Below are 22,877 nucleotides of genomic sequence, written 5' to 3' on the forward strand. Positions count from 1 at the left end.
GAACAGTGTTATGGTTTAAATTGTTCTAGACTATTTACAATGAAGCTTTACTTAATTTCTGTGTCATTAGGTAGCTAGATTTCTGGATTGAAATGGCTTTCAGTGTGTTCCATAAAACAGGGAACTCCAATATGAGGAAGAAAGAATAAAGAAGATAGACTTAAATCAGTGTGTTTTACTTTTACTTCCTGGAATTTATACCCCTCTCTGAACATCCTGTTTTTCAGCACTAATGGGCTTAGTGAAATTTTACCAGACCTGTGTCAGAAAGGTTTATGGCTTTTGAGTCACTAGTAGCGATTTTGCTTTTTCCATCCTTAAGGTGTTCTTCCATTGCTGCAGAGGCACAGAGACAGCATTGTCCAGTGCAAAAACCTGGGGAAATAGAAACCTTTTGACACTAAAAAGTTATGTTTGCCTCTGGTCACTTTCTGAGGTTATTGTGCTGCTGCAGAAACACTATAAGAAGCAACTGCAATGCATGCCCTGGGTGTCTGGGCTCAGTGAGAAAGGATATGGGGCAGCTCCTGGCATATTTGTTCTGCTGCTAGTTTGTTAGATGCTTGATATCATCTTCATGGCACTGATTTCATCTCTCTGGTGACCAGTGGTATGATCCAAAGGGGTGGCATGAAGCTCTGCCAGGACAGATTCAGGTTAGATATTAGAAAAGGGTTCTTTAGTCATAGGGTGGTTGGAACAGGCTCCTCAGGGAAGTGGACACAGTTCCAGTCTGACAGGGTTCAAGAAGCATTTGGACAGTGCTCACATTTGGACACATGGTTCTTGGGATTACCCTGTGCAGGGCCAGGAGTAGGAGTATGGTGATCCTTTGTGGGTCCTTTCCAGCTCTGAATATTCTATGATGACACTGTTATTCATGTGTATCTGTGTAAAAGCTCCTTTCAGACACAGATATTTTATCATGATACTGTATTTATTAATAACTATTTTCTGCTTCCATATGCCTGCAAACACAGAGACAATTTAAATAAATTTTGGAGGTGGCTTCTATGCCAGAGATTTCACTTGTCTTACTTCCCTCTCATCTGTGTACATCTGTGTGCTATATGAGGTTAGGGATAAAGGAAAAAGAAATAAGTCTTTAGGGTCATATGTATTTTTCCAGTGCCAAAAAGGAATGCTCATGCAGTCACAACAGGCAGTATCCACAGGTCATCAGCATAAAAAAATGCAAATAACTTCACGGTACCCACAAATAAATATGTCTCTGAATATCATGTTTATGGGTAAATAGCTTCTCTACCACTCTAGTGCAATTTTAACTTTCCTAAAGAGACAACATCAGGAATAGTGTTGACACTAAAATATACCATTGTTCATTTCAATTTCATTGTCTCAGTTTTGAACTTGATAGAGAGAGGTCTCTAACTTCTGAGTGAAATAGATTTAGTTTCTTCATCACCATATCTCAAGTTTTTTCACAGAAATTGAAATTTCATAGTTTTGAAAGACTCGCTTATCATGAAGGCTTTTCACATCTTTATTTTAACTATTACTAATGTAACAGAAATGTCATGAGTGTGGTAATTTGGAACTGGAAAGTTGCAATAAAACAATGACATCCAAAACATATTTGAATAAAATATCTCGGAGTTTCCTAAGTGTCTGAGGGGTGTTCTGAAAGTTTTGATAGAGAGAATGAGACAGAAATTAATGGGCAACATAGAAATGTACTGAGATTAAAAATAGGACAGAGCAAAATTTACAGTGGGGCGAAATACGTTAGATCAACCTTCCATTGCTTTGAAAACACAAATATCATATATATATCAAATATCATAGTTTAGTAGGTGAGAAGACTTTAGGAGAGGAGTGATTTTGTTGTACTCCTGATAGGTTTTATAACTCCTCTGTGCATGCATGCATCATGAGGGTCAGCACATCGTTTCAGCAGTGCTTGTGGTAGCATTTGTGAAACTAAGAAAAAGAAATGTAGCCCAGTTACAGTAAAATATTGCTCATACCAGACTCTGCTTTCTGTTGTAAAACTCCAGACTGTCCTTTTGCTGTTAACTGTCTTCCTGTCATAGTACTTACAAAAATGTTTTGATAAGATTTCCAGATGTTGTGCTTTATAGCCTGTTTTGGGGGAGCTGTCTCTTTGAAGATGTGACTCTGAGCAGAAATAAGAAAGCATATCTTAAAAATAGTAACTTTATAGATGGCATACATTTGGTAAGAAACAAATCCACAGAATTATGTTACCAATCTGATATAAAAATGCGACCACCCTCTAATTAACCAAAACTAACATAAAAAATAAGTTTTAGTATTTTTATTTATCGAAGTCAGATTTTCAATCCTTTTAGAGGAAAAGAAAATCTTATGAAACCATTATACTATCCTGAAGGTTTACTTCACTGGCTTGCAAAAAGGTTTGTGACTATTTTAAAAATATATGTAACTGCAAGAGTATGTGTAACTGTTTCAAAAACAGATTTAAAAAAATACTGTGGAATGACAGCATTGTTTTTTATTTTGGAGACATCCAGTCAATGTGGGAAGATTCTGTAGTTTGTGCCATTATTTTTGCTATGTTGAAAGGCTTAAAATATGCTTCTATTTGTGTGATTTTTTGAAACCGGATTGAGGTTTTCTGGAAGAGCAAATAGGCAGGTTTTTAACTACAGAGATTTCTCCCAAGAAATCTTTTGCCATTAGCCTTTCAAGTAACTAACTGTCCTCCAAAAATCCTATAGTTCCAGAAAGGGAAAAAGTAATCTCTGAGAATGGTGCATTACTTAGAGGTAGAGCCCTAACTTGACAATTAGGATTTCAACTGCTGTCTCTTCTGTAAGATATTGTGCAAGTTATTTTTTCTCTCTTATGCCTTGTTTCTTTCAACTGGGTGCCTTAATAACTTGCATAATATCTGGACCATTTCTTACACCTCCATTAATTACAAATATATCTGTGTCTAATAAGTAATTTGCTATAGATCTCTTTCAGTATTTCTTTCTCCAGGTTGCTGTTACTGAATTCTTTACTATGTTTCCATATTGAACAAAATTTCAAGTAAGATAGCAAAGTAATAATAGTAAGATTTTTTGAGATAGATGTAAGTTTCTGCCTGAATAAAATTGATGAGCATTTTAGAAATTTAGAAATTTTATGCAGTAAAAAAAAATTCTTCTCACAATTTGGAAGAGGAAGTTACTAAAAACATCTCTAGTGACTAGTGCAGTGGCTAAAGAAGAGGCTAAAAACTGTTGGTGTGCATCTTGATTTACTAACTGGTAAGTAAATCAGGTGCTATTTTCTTTGTAAGGAAGGAGGAATATCAGAAAAGAGAAGGACAGTGTGTGCATCTATGGCCTCCTTTCTGAAAGGTGGCTTAGCAAAGTTCATTAATATGATTGCAGACAATTTCTGTATTTGACCTTGAGATCTGTTTTACTGTTACAGTGTTACAACACTGTACACAGGAAATAAATAAAACAGTTGTCATCAGTGCACACTGTTCATGACAAAAGTGGAGATCCATGTGCATTTCCATAGTAGTCAGGTGCCTGGAAATACTGAATATCAATATACAATGAAGTGAATTTTAATTTTACAGTTTCTTCATCATGTTCATTCTCTTACACCTCACCCACCTCTACCAACAGTCAAGAGCCAAGATGCCATCATTCCATTAAAACTGAAACAGCTGGATCACCTTCACCTGTTGTTTGGCCAGCATCTCTTGGACCTTCCACTTCTCAGGTCCCGACACCCTTTGCTGGATACTCCTCCTCTGGACACTTGTCCCCTTTTTCTTTCTCCCCATCCACTGGAAACACCTTCCCCATTGGGGTCCTTCCTGATGGCTGTTTCTTTCTTGGGTCTTCTCATCAACTGTCAAGGATGGATGCTCTCATTTCTGAAGTGAGGGAACTGAAAGAGGAAGTAGTTAATGTGGCCCAGGAGTTGAGAATGGTAACAGAACACCTTGGCTTTTTGGTGTCCTGTGCTAGGCAGGGTTCAGGACTTTTTCCAGCTCATAGTGCTCCTTCTGAGGATTAATACCACAGAAACACAGTCTCCATCTAACAGATCAATTCATCTTGCAAGGTTTACCTTGGTGAATATCTATTAAATGCCATTCTGTGTTTTTGACTTAGTCTGAATTATCAAAATCCCTCTATGTCAAAGCATGCTTTAAAGCAATTTGTTAGTAGTTTGCTGCTTATACCTTTGTATATTTTATTATTTTGAAATACTCTTTAGACAATGTATACACATACATAGACATACATTTCATATCTCTGTATCTCTATAAAATACATATAGTTTTATGTGGTTTTGACTAGTATGATGGGATTATTTTCAGCACTGTAGTCTAATGCTACCACCTGATAAATTTTCATAACTTCACATTCGTAAAACAAGAGACACTTTTCACCAAGATTAACTTCTCAAAATAATTTCCAGAGTAAATTCTTGGCTTCTGTGAGCCTGCTGGCTGCTGTGATGCTGAAAATGGCATCATGGTAGCAAATAATTGCCTTAACAAGGAAGAGCTACCTGAAGGCCCAATTTGAGTTCTCCTAATTCTCCTTCATTACCGAAAAAGGTGTTGACAGAGTTCAATGAATAAACTTTGTCTACTTGTTAAAAGTAATTAATTAAATGTTTAAACTATACCAATGTTAACATTAAATGTTAAATGTTGGGATAGTTCAAACAAATCCATGATCAATAGGGAATTGGTTTACTTGTTTTCTGTAGTGGCACTTTTTCAAGAAAAGCTGTTGCTACCTGAAATAAATCAAACATTATTTTTATAAAGATGAAAAACATTTAAAGCCTAAAAGGCACTAAGTATGGAAAAACAGGTGAATGATCTCCCAAATGCTTATTTAATGAAAATACAGAGAAAGAAAAGCATACCATGAACAGGATGGTAAAAATATTACCTTAGAATAAGTTGCTTGTACATCAAGAAAATTGACATCCTGCATTATTGAGAGTGATGTTAAGTTTATGCTCTCTTCAAAAAATTAATCAACAAATATTATATCTGTTTTTCTGTATTTTAAATAGATTTAGATAAATTTACAACTTGTTCATAAATATCTCCAAGTATTCAGAATAGCAGATGAGGAAATTTTTATTCTGGGCAGATCAGAGACCTGACTTTTTCTTCAGCCCATGAACACTTAGATTTCTGACTGAATGAAGAATAAATGAATGCTTATATATATAAATAGAAAGACAAATACAGTTGGAGATGCCATAGGAAGAATGAAAAAAAGATTTGGGTTCTTTTTGCGTTCCTGGAAATGACTGTTACTTGTTCAATAAAGTCACTGTAAAAAACCTCATTACAGATTCTTTGTCTTTTGTTTTGACAAATACATTGTGGAAAGATCTATTGCTTAATGTTTTCTATGTGTGATTAGTGAGTTGAATACACTCAAGGTCTTTATATTGATCCATGAGAGATGTTAGTGCAAAAAAATATTTTCTTGTATTCATGGCCATTATCCTGTGATGAATTTTATATCATGACAATGTCCTATTATCTGGATGGTAAATATTCTTTGATTGAAATTAGTGAGAACATGAATGACTTAAAGCAAGATTTGTCCCAAGAGTTATTACATGTAATTCTCTTACCCCAATTTTGCTGAATAAGAGATTTAGTATTTTGAAATTGATCACCCCTTTTTAGAATTTGTAGGGTATGTGTAAGTCTGCATAATTTACTGTATGTGGTGCAGAATATCTTAATTTATGGAAAGAAGAGGTATTTCATTTTTGGGCACCTATCTTCATTCATAGATTCTTTGTTTCTCTGTTTGTACACAGATATATTTAAAAAGGTACTTTTTTACTGCATACAAGCAATCTGTATCAAACTTGATCAAAATAGTTTATTTCAGTGTGACTTTATGATTTTGTCTCTATTTGAAACCATTCCCCAGATGGATCAACAATTAAAGTGGCACACTTCTTAAGATATCCCTAACTGTTACCAGTAGAGACTATAATAGTAATAAAAAGGGTGAAAATGAAGAATTGCTGCCCACAGCTTTTGCAGGGCAGCTTGCCACAATTTCAGCCTAATCTCAGTGGGAATAGCTGTAAATTTACATAGACACAATCTCTTCAGTATGGAAGTTAATTACATACATGTCATATGATACTGTCAAACAACAGTTTTGAGATTAGGTCTGTATGTCCTGTCCTATAGCTGGACATTTTTTGAAATTACTTTGGGATATAGATAGTTTTGGTGCCCACATATTCAATATTAATCTGACCATCATTGTCATTCCCCATTTAATAAATGGCCTTTTGTTAAAATTGAAAACATTTTAAAAAATTAATTTTAGGGAATGTGCATGCACGTTTCCCAATGACCTTATCTTAAATATCCATGCACTAGATTATATTTTCCAAAAGTTGGTGCCTATAACTTTAACAGGAACTGTACTGAGTTGTTTTGCTTTTTGTCCATAAAAAGTAGGATAACCAGTAATGCAATGGGAAATTTCAGTTGTCCAACTTTATACAGCTAGTCACAAACACAAGATCGTCCTACATTCACGTATACAGGGGCTTGTCTGGGTTTTCCATGTTGCCTCCCTATATATATATATATATCCCTATATATATATCTCTCTCCCTCTCCCCCAGGATGCTGGGAGGCTGGGCAAGTAGGTAAAGCCCTTCTGTCTCTTGTTCAGACCCCTTTCTGCTGAGGTAAAGAAAATCTTCAAGGTAAACACAGCCCACAGAATGTTACTATTGGCAATGGAGTACAGTATTCTGCAAGTTCATGTGGGTAAGGATGAGAAGAATGATATGTGTGCTCCATCTAAAGGGTTTTAATTTTTGTTTTTCATTTGTCTGGATGTTCTTGCACCACTTTCTTCTTTTACATATTTAATACTTATAAAACAAAACAAAATAGTGCCATTTATTAGAAGACTAATGAAAAAAGAAATAATTCATTTGCTATTGCAAGTAATTGACTCACTTTGCTGTAGGTTTTCTGAAGTCCAGTATTGTTTTAATGCTTTTCTTGACAGCTTACAATACTGAAAATTATACTGGTAGAAATTCTAGCCTAGTCTCTCTTCCTAGGTTTTTCAAATCTTAAAAGGTGATACATTGAAATGGTTTATCTATTGTGAAAAGGCATAATAGCACAACAGAGCATTTGATTAGCCTTGGGTTCCTGATGGGAAAACAGGTGTCACAGTCTGGTAGACTGGATTGTGTAATATCAGAGGTGTGCCTGTGAAAATAACATTGGTGCTAAATAGGCTGATTTGAAAATGGAGGTTTATCAAATCTTCATACACCGAAGTATTCTAATCTAGTATAAAATTTTCCTATGTAGAATAGCTTTCCACACTTGGTGTAGGAGTAAAAGTAAAACTGAAGTCAGTTTTTAAAATGTGAAGCAAAACAAATCAGTCTTTCAAATATGAAGTGTACAGCTCTTCCCAAACTTTGACACTGGTCCTAAAGTTCAGAATGCTCTCAGCTGCTGAGCAGTATGCATGCAGCTGCATGATCCTGTTGTTTCACTCAAAAGTGAGTACAAAGGCCTTCACCTTGAGAATTGCTAAACATGTCTCAGAAATCCATAGCACAGAACTGACTAAGACTTGTTTGTTCTGTTTTGTTGATTTTTTTCATTCTGGAAGGCCTCAATTACCAGAATTTTTCATGGAAGTAAATAAATTTTTAGGAGGCCTTATCTCTGGTCCAAGATAACACTTACAGTGAAATGGAATGAGACACCAAAAAGTTGAGGATTCGGGCACAGATTTGTAAAAGGGATGAGCTAGTTGCAAAGACTGGTCTCTGATGCAGAACAGGAACTCTAAGCCAGTATGTAACAAATATCAAGTATCTCAAACATTCAGCTGTTCAGACACATATCTCTTTCTTTCCTATTTATTCACATATCTATATAAAAATGTGGTCCCACTCATTTTCTTCTTTTTGTGGAGAAGATAAATGAATTAAATTGTTTTGATTTTCATGATTCTTAGTTTCCATCCAGTCCCCGTGCCAAGTCTTTAGGGCAGATATAACAAAGCGTTTTTTCAACAAGGGAGAGGTGGTTGTGGTTTAAAGTCACTCAGCTGTCAGTATTCAGCATTAGGTGCCTTATTAAAATGCACAGTTGAGAAATATGTAATTCTTTCAATGTTAAAAGGAATTACATTGAGCTCATCAGAAAATTGGTGATGCCGGCTCTGCCTGTGCATCTGCATCTGCTCCTTCTTCACATGTGCAAGTGTAAAGCAAACAAATTATCCTGAGTACAGTGGAATTTCTTGTTGTACAGGTATCCAAAGTGAATTCAAAATTTAGCTAAGTTTTCACATGCTTCACACAAGTGTACCTATCAGATGAGGTGAAGACTGAGGCCAAGGGGGATGTAATGTATGTAGTGTATCCTGCCACCAGAAATCCTCCCAAGGACTGCCTCTGGGAAAGAGCAGTTCATTTGAAAATGTAGCATGGAAGGATACCTCTTATAGCTTGACAGTGCTGCTATGGACTCCACAATTTTTGTCCTTCATTATGGCGATATATACTGTATACGGGTTTATCTTACTTTCTGGAGTACTCTGGAGGTGATGCAACACTAATGAGTTGTAAATAAATCTTTACAGACTGTTTTTTGCAAGAGTGTACCTTTTAAAGAAAGGTTTGTGAAACCAAACAGTAGAAAATATATTAATAAGAAGAGTTCTAGAATTAAAAAAAAATTATCAATTTATCATTTTTATAATTTGCTTATGGATTCTTCTAGCTCTGCTCATAAGCTTCTCTCATAAACAAGAAAGAGAAGCTGCTGTGCTTCTCTTGGTGATGGTGAGAAAGAAGGTCAGGTGACCAGAAGTAGGCACGTGAACATTTAAACTTGCCCTGGGTCACTGGTCACTGTTTGGTTCCAGCTGAGTTGTCCTTACAGGTGGCTTGCCAAGTGCAGTGCCAAGAGGACATTCATTCAGGAAATGCCTGGATGGCAAGCTGCTTTAGACTGAGGAAGAGGGTCTTTGCTTTGATGAGGAAATTGCCAAAACTCATGTCTCATTAGTGTTTCCTAAGGTTCTTTGGAAGTGAACAACAGTTTAATTAAAGGCTGATGTAAACATGTTTCTGCACTTTCCCTGCAGCATTTTATCACATTAGAATTGATCAAAATTGTTGCCTTGGGCTGTCTTGAGCAGATATACATCTGGAGCACCATTTGTGCAAGCTGCTGATGAACAGGCTACATATGCTATGTTTCACAGCAGCTCTTCTGTCTTCCTATGTAGGCAGATTTACCTTGCTGGAAAATGAGATGTTCTAACTATTTTTATTTTCATAAGCCCTTTTTACTTTGATGCGACACTTTAAAATGTGTAATGTGCTACTTGTTTGGGTGCATGTGTACTGTATCTCCAAAGTAACATGAGAATAAAAACAAGAGTGATTTGGAACAGCACTGAGAATTTCACATTTGAAGAACATTCTCAGCAGGACAGGACACTGCATCTGATTAATTTTGACCTTACAATGACTTTGTCCGAGTGCTTTTGGCTTCTTTCTGCTTTTCATCAATATTTCAGATTTTTTTTCCAAAAGTCTGTTTTATTTTCATTCTCAAAGTAATAAGGATTGGAATCCCTTCCTGAAACTTTAAAACAAATACGACATTTTTCAGCAGCATTGTTGGAGATATGAACTTTTGAGGGTATTCAGGCACTCATCAGACATAGTGGTCAGGATCAAAGTGAAGGGTGGGAATTGCAGGGGATGGTGGAGGGCCACAGGCAGAGTCTGCTCGGGGTCTGGTGCCTGTGCAGGGCTTGACAGCAGGATGGGGCAGAGTAAAGAAGTGGACTCTCACTTTCACGTGTCCTGCTCTGAGTTCAGCTCAGAAAGCATTGGTCCAATTTGGTCTCAATAAGACATTCACATTTTGCAGGCCTGTCTTAGCAGAATTGAATGTACCAATATTACAAGGGTCAAAAATCCTTTTAAAAATAACATGGTCCATGCAAGAAAGTCAGTGTGGCCCCGTCCAGTAAAGTGCTTAAGAAATTACCTGTGCTTTGAACATGAGTTATTCTATTGATTTGAAATGGAACCAGTTACAATATTGACGTCTATTCTATTAAAATATTTCAATTAGATTTGAAATAATTTGGTGCAAAGTCCAACAAATATTGATCAATTAATTTAAACTTTCAGAAAAAAGTCCATTTTTTTTGCTCTATGGAACATCAGTAGGCTTGGTAGAACTCATACATTTGTCCCTACTAGTGTGTTATCTTCACATAATGGTCTCTAAAGAGATGTTTTTATTGACAGGGAAACTCGAAGAAGTGACAAGGCCATCCTTGAGATATGGAAAATATGAGATGAGTTAGAGTATCCCTTGTTCTCAGGAGCTTACATTGTTTCACTCTGGTTTTGGGAAGAGTTTTGAAGTAACACAATAATCCAGCATGTGTACGGTAATTACCCTACACACCTGAGTGTAGGTGTTCCATTAAAAAATGCAATAAAAATTAGGTGGATGTTGAAGGAACAGATGATTTGGTGATGTTCTGGAGAGCTGAGAAGTGTCTAGGGAAATTCTAAAGACATAAATTTCTTCACTGTTTGACTTGTCTAGTATGAAAGGAATGTAGTTTCTGTTTTGCAGGACAAGGACCTGTTGGGACCTTTTTTTAAATTCTCATATTTGAAAGCAGTAATTTAAAATTAGTTTATTCACCGTAGGGGAGTTGGATCATGGTACGATACTTGTTCAAGAACAGAAAAAAGAAGTATCTTCAGTCCATAAAATGATGTGTCCTGAGCCAGGCTTCTAAACTAATGTCATTATTACATTGTTTTTCTATTGTAGATATGTCTTCTCCTACAATGAAGAAACCTGAAAAGCCTTTGTTTAGTCCTACATCTCCCCAGGATTCTTCATCAAGACTGAGCACTTTTCCCCAACATCACCATCCAGGAATCCCAGGAGTTGCACACAGTGGTGAGGGCTATGGAGGAGGAAATAAAAACCTCCCTGTTCATTTGTTCTCTTCTCCTTTCCTATAATCAGATTGTAATGCATTTTTGCAGACTTTCTTAGAGACCTAATCCAATTCATAATACTGGTGGAAATAGAAATGGAAAAGGTTGGGATATCCTTGCAGGAATGTTCATTTAACTTTTCAGGTAATCTGATTGCTGGAAGTCACTAGAAAGGATTTACGATTAACCAGTGAATAAAATAAATTGTACAATTCATGAAGAAACTGACAGAGGAAAAATCCTCCCTGTATTTCATCCTTTCACCTAAATCCCTTTTTTATTGTTGTTGCTATGACTATATTGTATTTAAATACCAGAACAGGCAGGATTTAATACACAAGAGAAGTCACAACCATGTTTACTGTGTGACACAAAGAAATAAGTACCACTGCTTCTTTTGAATGCTGAGTCTAAAGAGTCCTGATTAACTATTTTCCAACACCTGTCTTCTGAAATCATTAGTAAATCCATAGTAAAAATTCACTTGAAGTAAGGATGAGGTACATGAAATGTGGCAGAGTTCATGTTATCTTGAGGGTTTATCAGTAATGGCAGGGAAATTCCAGCATCATTGTATGTTTAATTTTATAGGTGAGGCTGACCCTGGTTTTCAGATGAGAACATAGTCCTCAGAAAAGTGCCCTCAGTATCTCATCATGTCCCCTTATAAATTGCATATAAAAGTTTTAATTGAGCAGAGCTGAGTGACTAGAGGAGTAAAACAGATTTGAAAACTTTGTTTTTGCTTTGAGAAGTTTCTGTTTTATTTTTCGTCCATGACTTCAAGTGACTCCGTTTAAATTCCTGTGTAAGGATCATTTTCTTCTTAACATCCACTTATTTTGTTTTTCAAAATGATCCTGGACTCATTCTGGTCACTTTGAGGCTTTCACTGCCAGCACATACTCAGGCTTATAGAGAGGATGGGTAAAATGGAAGATATAGATTTCTCTTCATTTGTATTTGTTTTGCACAGCTCTGACATGCCAGAGCAGTAACTAAGTAACTAGTATTTTGTTTAAACTGAATTTGGTGGGGCTGTGATTAAAATGAATCTGTTACCAAAAGGAAAAAAAAAAAAAAAAATCCCAACAACATCCCCTAAAACCTGTACTCATGAGTGTATCTTTATATTTAATTTAGAGTATGGTTCTAAAATATCCATACTTGAGGGGCAGTCAGAACCTAACCTGTGGGTGAACTATTCACTGCATTTTTATCTTTGTAGGCTGTTCCATTATGCCACTGAGGAATGCCCAAAAAATAGCAAGTCCTTTAAAAATGAAGCTGAAGAAACCCAGAGATGTGAAAGGTGGTAGAGAAAGGCAGTGTTGATGTGCTTGTTCTGATATAGTGGAGAACCATTGAACACTTTATAAAAGAGTGTTTTTTACAGACATGATTTTGTATTTTTCCACTATTGAGAATGGAAACTCCTTATCTCTTCTCCATTTCCATTAAACTAAATACCTCTTTTTTTTAATACTAGAAGAAAGCTCTAACTTTCAGACTGACAACTGGGCACTAGAAGGACAAGCTGTACCTTCCTTGCACTGTGAGAACATTGTTAGTTTAGACACTGCTCACAGTCCTTAGATAGAAAATTATTTCCAAAGGCTGAAAATAAAGAGAATGAAAAGAATAAAAATGGGTAGGGTAGATAATTTTTTATGATTAGAGATAATTTTATTGGATGGATTTGTTTCCCAGGCCCTGAAGTTGAACGTTCATTGACATTTTCATAAGCGTCAGCAAATATTTGTGGCAATATTGATGAGTAGATATTGCCCTGTCCCCAGATGAGGCAGGTAGAGTGGAATGCAGTGAGGAGTTCCTGTTTCTTAGAGTTTGGTGATTTTCCTCAGTGTTGGAGTGCTGTAGATAAAAGTGAGGGCTTTATTTAGTATTTGATTTGGGTTTTTTGGGCTTCAGATGGGAAAATTGTGTAACTGGAATATCTTTTATGCTGGAGAATAACTTCTGTTTAGAAAAAAAAAAAGAAAAAATTACAATGGCATAACTTACAGAACCAAAACAAGATGTACTATTTATGAATTTGAAACAGTTGCACTTTCCATTTCCTGGGATAGTGTGAGGGCAGGACCAGTATGATTTTCTGTAAAAATACCATAAAGCAGGAGTGCAATACATTGTTTTATAACTGACTGCTTATTTTTCTTGCTGTAACACAGTGGTGAAGAATTTTAGAAGAAATAAGATGCTAAAGTAATTTTAATTTCATTTTATTTTCTCCAGTCATCTCAACTAGAACTCCACCTCCACCTTCTCCACTGCCATTTCCAGCACAAGCTATTCTCCCTCCTGCCCCATCTAGCTACTTCTCTCATCCAACGATCAGATATCCTCCCCACCTGAATCCTCAGGATACTCTGAAGAATTACGTTCCTTCTTATGACCCGTCCAGCCCGCAGACTAGCCAGGTACTGTAAAATTGTGTGAACCCTCCAAAACAAGTCCTGTTAGGAATATGTGTCTTCTGGGGCACCTAGACTGGTGTCCTGCCAGTTCTGGTCTTAGAGAAATCTGAACAACTTATCCTGTTCATCGTGGTTGAATAAAGGGTGCAGGTTAATCATATTTACTTGCTTTTCCTCAAGCATAAGAAAAAACTTTATGGAAAGCCCTGGCAAAAGCAACAGGGCAGGTCCTGCTCCTGCACCCCTCGTGCAGGTTGGGCCACCAGAGGCAAAGCTCCACTGCAAGATGTGTACTGATACATATGCATGTCCAAGCACATGCATGGACATACAGGTATATTTGTAGACTGGCAATGAAAATGAACTCTTGCAAGTTGGTACTTGCCCTGTTCCATACACACTGAATTTCTTTGCATAGTGAGCACAGACATACAAATTCTTTCTTCTTCCATTATAGAAAACATGCTGTAGCAGATGTGTTCCTGGCAACTCTATGGGTTCAAAGTTGTGTCTGATATTGGAAATTAATATGTTTTTCATTAGTGAAGTAATTTGTGAAGGACTGTGTGCAAAACTACTTTCCATGATAGCATCAGCACACTGCATACCATGTGATCTGCACTACAGGATAAACTGCAGTTGAGACTTGGTCTATCAATATTTGGAATATGTCCAATGTCAGTGTAAAGTAATCTTTGCTGCTCAGGTTGTTATTTTTTTAATGACTTGTCTGAAAGGCTCTTGAGCCCTGTTGCTTTTGCTTTAGCATGTTTTTTGGAAGAGCCTTAGTTATGTAAACTGAAGAGACAGGTCTTCCTTCTCCTAAGAGTTAGGTTCCTTTGGAAGGACTTTCTTAACAGGGATGAAGGGGTTGCTATGGCAATATTTTGTTTTTGACTTAGTTAATTTTGTTTTTCACCAATAATGACAGGCCTTGCAGCATTCAACTTGGTTACAGCAGCAATGGAACTTGAGACTGAATCAAACTTTTCTCTGTTGAATAAGAGACATGTACCCATTGGACTGTGCTGAAGGTCATGGTGCCTATTGTCCCTATGGAATAATTTCCTGGTCCAGTTCCATGACTTTCTAGGTATTTAATTAATTAAAAAAAGGAAAAAAAGTGGGTTCATAAAATCAAAATTTACTTTGAATAATTAAATCCCATGTGGGTTTTGTTGGTTACAGCATAACTGCAAATTAAACCAAAAACTGAATGTGGAGTATGTTGACTTCAGAATACAAATTGCTATCTGCACATGGATTAAAATTCTTTCAATTCTGTATAGCATTTTTTCTGAGACTCAGCTGGGAATGTTGCATGCAGGACCTGATTTTAATTTGTGCAAAATTTCCATGAATAACAAAGTCTAATTAAGACACCCATTAAAAATCCTCAGTGTTAATTCAGTGCGGAAAATCTCAGAGTTCTGTTGGATTTTTTTTTTAACTGATGTCTTAATTAGGCACTATTAAGGGAAAAATTATGCAAATTAAATCAGGCCCTTACTGTTATGCATTTCTTTAATTATTCAGTGCTTGTTTAACTTACATTTTGATTTCTTATATATGTTAAAAGAGCAGATTAGGTGATAATCTCTCTGGATTGTTCCATGTTCTGCTTTGGATCATTACTGAAAAAAACAACATCTAAATGAAGTATCTGACTTTCTTTCAGTTGAAAAATGTGCTGTCTTATGATTTTAATATTGGAGAGTATATTCATTGAGCAGGAGTTATGCTTTCAACTTTTTGATCAACTTTCCCTTATCTCAGGTTGGAAAAACATTCTTTTGACCTTAAAAGATAAAATTTTAGTCTGCTGATTTTTTTACAGAGTAGTAGTAAGCTGAGAAGACTTCATATTTTGCATGTTCCATAGGGAATAACAATATTAATTTATTAGCCCAAATTTACTACTTTCATTGGTTTTCATAACCTTTTTATTAGGGTAGTTTTTGTCATTTCATTTGAGGTTTGGTTTAGTTCCTGACAAGATAGGGTGGAGTAAATAACACCAAATGTGCAATTTCAGGCATCTGCACTATTCACTATAATTTATTATCATTAACCATGGTTATTAGTGGAATACTTAAAAAATTTAATCCTTTGAAGTTCATCCCTGAGATTTGCTGTAAGTAGGAGTAGTTGCATGCCTAGTCAAAATATCTCTAAATAAAATAGTTAAAGTTTGGCTGTATAGAAAGTAAAGCAGCAGGATGAATTTTTTGCTTAGGAAGTAACTGTCTGTGAAGTTTCAGTGACAAAAGGGAATTGTTCTGATACAAAAGGATGTTTTGAGCCAAACCAGTTTTACTTTTCTAAATAAAACATGAAGAATTTTTTTTAAATTAATTATTATAAAATACAAAAGTGCATCTGTAGGAATACATCAAATTTAATTATACTTTCCCACCTCAAAACATACTCATTTGGATTTCAAAAGGGGAAGTATGATGATAGCTTTAATTTAGCTGTAGAAATAGAAAGGATGGATACCCTGACGGCATTTACCTAAAATGAACTGTTCCTCCTGAACATCTTTCAGTAATACACTAATTTAGATTGTTACGACAAGCAACTGAGATGCCTTGTACTCCCCACAGCAATTTTGAGATTAATTACATTACTGCTGCACTGATTATAGTGAGACAATCATGCTATTCAATGGAATACTTTAAGTAAAATTAGTTCAAGGATATAGAGCTCTCATAGGTTTCCATTATGGGAAGCACTGAGCAATTTTCTTGACATAATGTTAAATAGTCCAAATTATGTGTGATGAACAGTCAGGAAGTTCAAACAGGCCCTTTGGCTGCAGTGAAAAATGGTTCAACAATGGATGATCCTAAACAAAAGAGAGCTGTTGCTGCTGGTTTCATGAATATCTGCTTTTTATCCCCTGCTCAATATGGAGAATAAACAAACAAATGTACTGAACAGAAATAGACTTTGTTAGATTTAGAGCTGGACTTGTCTCAAGCTAGTAGTCTGGTAAGTTCCCAGGGTTTTGAGAACTGCTGTACTTTCCACTGATTTAGAATTTCTGCTAAGCCCTTTTTAGTATACTTATTTCTGTGCTTTTTTTCTTAGCTATGTACTCATGTTACTGGTTGAGATTGTATGTGTGGGGATGTATCTGCATTATGATGGGGTGCAGGGGTCACTGATTGATATTGGTAATTCAATGCAAGCTTCATCAAAAACTAATTGATTGATATGTGTTGAATCCACCTATAGTGTTTATCCATGTAGAGGCTGAGGTTTTCAAAGCTACCACAAATTTCCAGGATGTATTTCCTTTTTGAATAATTTCATATGGGTGAATCTTTTAATCTTAGAAAATGTTACCTCCTCTGTTTCTGTGTACACAAGTACAGATACACACACACATACACACACACACAAAAATCTGCACACACATGAAATTATTATTACTCAGGAGTGTGTGAATCATATACAGTATCAACACAAGACTTCCAATGAGCCTGAAAAACTGTCAAGCACAACATCACTTGTGTGGCTGAAATCAAACCCAGAACCTCCAAACATAATTCACAGTTGAGTTAAATGGAATAATTTCCTATGAAGGCGTGGTGAATCACAGAAAAAGGATCAGCAAGTGTCATAAAGGAAACATAATGCAAACAGTTGAGGTGAATCCTGCTGATGAACATCCTGGTATCTGTAAGAATTTTTTTTTTTCTTCTGACTGAACCATGCAAACAGAAACAGACAATCTTCCAAGCTCTTAGAGTTACATTATTGTTATTATGTATGTTTTTATGAAGGGCACAGTTTACCTGTAACATTAACTCAAATGTTGCAATACTTATGATGAAATATGCAGTTTCCATGATATGGTAAAACCAACTGAACTTGATGGGAGATAAGTATTGGACTGTTTTCTTCTTACAAGAAATGGCTTACATGTGCTGTGTACTACAGGCTGAGAGAGCTGCTGCATATTTGCAGCATATTTGCAGCATATTTGGCTAAAATTCCTGGGTCTGATAAAACCTACTTTATTGCAGCATGGGCTAGTTTGCAGCTTTATCTTTTCATTGGTTTTATCTTTGTCTGAAGACAAAAATATCTGAAGTTCTTGAGAATAGCTTTTTCTGGAGGCCGATGAGGCCACTTATTTTCCTCTTGCAATTGATTGCAATATTGAATCTTTTGTTCAATGAAAGGCACATTCTTCAGGGATGCCAGGCAGATGCTTTGTCTTATATTCTTCAATACAATAACTACAGTCATTTGGTGGTGTTGAGGGAATCTTGTGAAGCTCTCTTTGGGCTGGTCTAAGCATTTCCTGTTGGTTCTTGGGGGAGTACTAGCAGAATGAGCCAAAAAAAGCAAAATTGTGTGCATGTGGTTTCTTTGGTTTAGCTAGCACCTCTTTTATTTGTTGATGTTTAATAATTTTCAACTTACTGGGCAAGTTTTCCTTGTAATTTTTGAGAAATGATTGAAGATTAAATAAGGCAATGTGCAGTTTTTAGTTGTCATTGGGAAATGAAGATTGAGAGAGTCCTAGCTTAACACTATCTACTTGACAAGGTGTTTAAGATTTAATTGCAGTTGTAAATGATTACTTTGCATTTTTTCTGGTCTACATACGTAAGTCTCCAGAGGGCATGAAACACTATGGAACATAAAGATATCTTTTGAACATCTATCTACAAAGATAATTCCTTTCCTGTGCTTCTGTCACACAAACTTACCCTGTAATTAAGACAAATATACAAGAAAACTGGGTTTTTTCTTGTGGTCTACCTGTTGACAAATAATTGACATTGCAAGCTCACAGGTAAAATTGTGATTCAGCATGTAGGACTCTAGAGTGCCTTATGAATCCCAAGACTGAACATTGCTGAAACTCTGCAGTTGCTCTCAGTTTCAGCAGCATTAAACCAAGAGGAAAATTCAAGCATCCATTCATCAAGTGAATGAGGCTTAGGCCTTTCTAGATCAAAGTTGAGACCTTGATTTCTTAGAGAAAGTACAGAAGGGAGGTTATAAGCCAAAAACTGGCAGCAGCTTTTTTTCTATAGCTAATTTTTTAAGCTGAGGGGTGGCTGTGTGTCATAGCACATGAGGCTTTGATGTGGCATTTCAGAGTGAGGTCTGTGTAAGATGTGCTGTCTCGATGAGTTACTCAGATTGTTAATACACAAACTAGGGAGATTAATTCCTGTGAAAAGTGATAAGGGGCACTAAAAGAAGGGAAAGTGCATTTCTGTTGCTACCATAGTGTTCAATAGCAGAAAGGAAACCTGTGCAGCCTTGATTCATGCGAAGCAAATGCTTTATGGACCCCACCAGGTTCAAACCGCCCTGCAGTATTTTCTACAGTCTCACTGGTGATACTCTACTCACGCTGTTCCCTTATGTTTAGCAGAGTCTCAAGAGCATCATTATTAGTCAGATGGGTGATAAATTGGGATTATGTGTTTCACACATTCCATGAAACTGACTGCTGCACCGTTGAGCTCTGTCTGGTGGGAGAATAAAATAGCCATTAAATTTTTAGAGGTGGTGGAGCATTAGAGTGCTCTAGACAAAAAGGAGAGGAGGAAAGTTAGAAAAATGGAAGATATTCTGATTTCTTTCAGTTGTAGATATTCTAAAACATTAGTCACTCTCTGTGGACACTGCACAGCACAATGACTAGGGCTCAAAAACAGTACTTATTAGCTATGATCTCCAGGTTCACAGATGTGTCTAGTAAACAATTTTTAATGTAAGATATTTGGTATGGGTCCAAGGAACCAAAACTGTATCTCCTAAACATTTGTCAACAAAATTAACTCAATCAGCCTTTTCAAAACTACACTGCTGTAGGGTTTTGCAGTTCAATATTGTTCAGCATAATGTTGGAACTTTTCCTTTACAAGCAACTGGAATTCTTGAGAGGAAATGGGTGACATTATTTACAGATGCATGATATCCAGTTTGACTAAACAGCATTCACTGGGTCAGCTGGCTATAATATGATAACATTGTGAAATACAGAATTTCTATTGAAAACCTGTGTTTTAAGAAGCAAATACATTATTTTCCATGTGTAGTGTTTAGCTGGAGTAATATAAAATTTTTTAAGCCAAGAAACTTCTTTCTGAAACTCCGAACAGAGTATCATGTGTAGCTATATCTAGGACATGCACAGATTAATATAATTTCATTATAATTTCTTTATTAATTATTGGTTTAAAGCTGATTTGTGCTTATGATTTCAAGGAAAACTGGATTTATTTTATTTGGAATTGAGTGGTATAATTACAATTTATTTTTAAAGTGCATATGTGAGCATCAAATATATTTGATAATTGAAGCAATAAATAGTGTGAATTTTTTAATAGATGTGGCAAACTTCTGTTATATATGGATAGCTCATCTGTAGATGTCAGCAGTTTCTATTTCATTATAGCATCAGAAATACTTTTGTGACACTGAAAGTAGCATGACAAAACACTGAATTGTAACTGAATAACTAAGGTAATATATGCTGATATTTGGGCATGTATGTGAACAAAAGTCTGAAAGGAGATTGATTAATTACTGATTATAAATATGTTAGAAAATTCTTTCAGGGAAAAGAGCTACAGTGAATCCAGACTTTAAGAAAGTCTGTATTCATATCTGTTTCAGGTTTCTGTTCAGACATCAAACCCGAGGACTAAAATAAAGTGTTCACAGTGCACACCATCAGATAACAACAGCCTGACATTCTGAATTATGTTACAGGTGTGACAGCAAATACAACTTATCTTTGGCTTTGGGCACGTAAATGAATTAAACCATGGCAATTCAAGGTAGTGTGGAATTAAAAAAGCTGAAAATTGTGGCACATCTGAAAATCAAATTAATGTCCAATCCAACAGTAGAAAAATGTATGCCTCCATAAATAAGGACTCATTTTCCCAGATCTTCATTGTGTTTACTTCTTTTCCTCACAGATTTTTCAATGCACAGTTTGTTTATCTAACACATCTGCCTCTACAGTATTTGCTGGAGGTTTGTGCCTCAGTCATTGCCTCTGTGAATCCATCACAGACATATTGATGCCCTGTTTGATGGTAGCAGCTGATTCTTCACCTGCAATGCATTTGTCTGTAGGAATCTCTTCAGGAAAACTGAAACTAGAGTACAGAACTTGTTTTGCATAAGGACAAAATTTATTTTTGTTAAATGATGTACTGTAGGTATTTGAACTTGTAATTCAAGTAGATATTGTCCAAATACAGACACAGTTTCCATGCTCAAATATTGTTCGATATAACAGTAAAGCAAAAAAAGAGAACTGGTCACAGAAGTTTTTTCTAGCCATCAGTTTTCAATAAGATTATGAAGGGCCTGTTTCTGGCCAAAGGGTTTCCCTTTTTGGACTCAAAACTTAATGCAGCTCAGAGGACTTGAGACACTTGAGAGAGCTGATGTTCATGAGCTTGTACTGCTATCAGTTGCACCACTCAGAATCTAGACTTTTATTTCAAAAGCTTTTAGTTTTGTGTTTCCAAAGATAACCATAGAAGTGTGAATTGAGTATAAACTGATGCAGCACTATCTGTGCAAATCTGAAGACATGCCAAAGCAATAACTTTGAGACAATTATGAGATCTGTTTTTTATGATCTTAAGCTGCAAACTATAAATGATAAATATAAACTATATTATATATATATATTATATAAATATAAATATAAACTATAAATGTGATAAATGTAAGTTTGGTTAACGGCCCCTTTATTATTCACTGCATGCAAGAAAAACAAATATGGATGGTTTGGGAAGGCTTCTTATGAGAGACATCCTTCAAATGGCATTTGGGAGACTGTGAGAATGCTATTCATAAACTCTGCTTTCAAAAGTAGCTCACTCATGAAAATCATTTAAGTATAAAGCAAACTACAAGTGTAACATTTCCTATGGCAACCTTAGTCAAAAGGAGGACCTTGGTTTACATCTCAAAGACAGCTTGATTGTTGAAGAATGATTGTCTTTGTAAACTTCGTACCAGGTATGTCTTTACCTACAACTGGATTGCAATTGCATTTGAAATCTAATGTGCAGAGTGTGAAATCTTGGAACTATAAGAATTAAACTTGCTGAAGTAACAAGTTTTCATTGTTTTTTACTTCAGAGGTTTCTTTTCTGTCTAGCAGACCTCAGTGTCGTATTGCATCTGCACTCACTTTTGCATGTGAGACAGATACAGAACTTCCATTTAGGAGGAAGTTGGAGGAATAAAAACAGATAAAGTAATGGAGGCACTTGATGTAGGGGATCACAAAGTGCATCTACTAGAATCCCTGGTAAATTCTCTATTGGTGTCAACAAGGACAGGATTTCACCTTCTGTTTGGATGGAGTGGGGTGATGTACTGCATTGCCATTATGTATCACACAGGGAAGAACTTAGTTTAGAAAAGAATGGGGGAAAAGTATGATCTTTGTATTAATCTTTGTCTGAACAAGGAGTGGGGTTAACTTGTATGGATAAGGGCAAAGCTGAGGTCCACGTGAGCCACTGGATTTCTGTTGGCTAGGATCATATTACAATATAAGGTGATGCATTTCTGTAAATCATCATGGTCTCCCATTACCTTCTAATTTATTTTAATTTATTCTAATTTATTCTAGTCTGTCTTTGGAGACAGTTGTTTTTGTAAGTAAGCTGTCTGTTTAAATCCATGCACTTCACAGAATCTTCTTTCTTGGTTTTAATAAAAGTTGATGATTTTGGTAAGAGATTCTCAGTTACTTTTGTGATGTTAGCACATCACATAAGCTAAGGCTCCTAAGGTAGCCTTGTGGTTGCAGGTCAGCAACCCCACCCAGAAGCTACCAAGTGCACTGAGAGGTGATATTCCCTCCAGCAGGCTGTGTGGACAGCTGTGCTGCCCAGACAGGAGTGAAAGCTTGCCTGTGCAGCACACTCCCATGAAGCAAAGTGAAAACCCAGTCCAACTTAGTGAGCACGTCTTACTGGCAAAAGTTGTGTCTAGAAAGTTTTTCTCATTACGAGAGGTAGTTTTTCTGCAAGTCATAATTAGTGTGCTTTTTTGCTGTTATTTTTCATTGTAAGTCTTGTGATTTTAGAGAGAGGAGATATCTAACTGCTCAATGTGGACACCATATTGGTTTCCATTTGCACTTATATTTCCTAGTATTTTCTGCTAATTTTGTTTTAGACGTCCTAAACAAGGCTCTCCCTTGGGTGTATTTTCAAAGTCTAGTAAATCATACTGCCAGGAAATTTCTTGTGCTATTAATTTTAAATTTCCTCCTTCTCAATTTCATTCCATTACCCAAGTATGTATTTCCTGTATTTTCAAAATAATTCCTTCCTCTTCTCTGTGTTTATACTTCTCACATACTTGCGG

At 36.0% G+C, this 22,877-nt stretch overlaps 1 protein-coding gene across 9 annotated transcripts in view; it reads left to right on the top strand.

The window, feature by feature from the left end:
• Positions 1 to 22,877, top strand: part of NFIB (nuclear factor I B) — a 168,682-nt gene that overhangs the window by 114,875 nt on the left and 30,930 nt on the right. For all 9 annotated transcript variants that reach the window (XM_056513153.1, XM_056513155.1, XM_056513156.1 and 6 more), the window contains 2 exons: positions 10,880 to 11,011; positions 13,309 to 13,493. In XM_056513153.1, the coding sequence (XP_056369128.1) occupies positions 10,880 to 11,011; positions 13,309 to 13,493 (317 nt within the window). The remainder of the gene's footprint in view (positions 1 to 10,879; positions 11,012 to 13,308; positions 13,494 to 22,877) is intronic.

This window comes from Oenanthe melanoleuca, chromosome Z, assembly GCF_029582105.1.
Source record: "Oenanthe melanoleuca isolate GR-GAL-2019-014 chromosome Z, OMel1.0, whole genome shotgun sequence".
In the NCBI taxonomy this organism is placed as follows: domain Eukaryota; kingdom Metazoa; phylum Chordata; class Aves; order Passeriformes; family Muscicapidae; genus Oenanthe; species Oenanthe melanoleuca.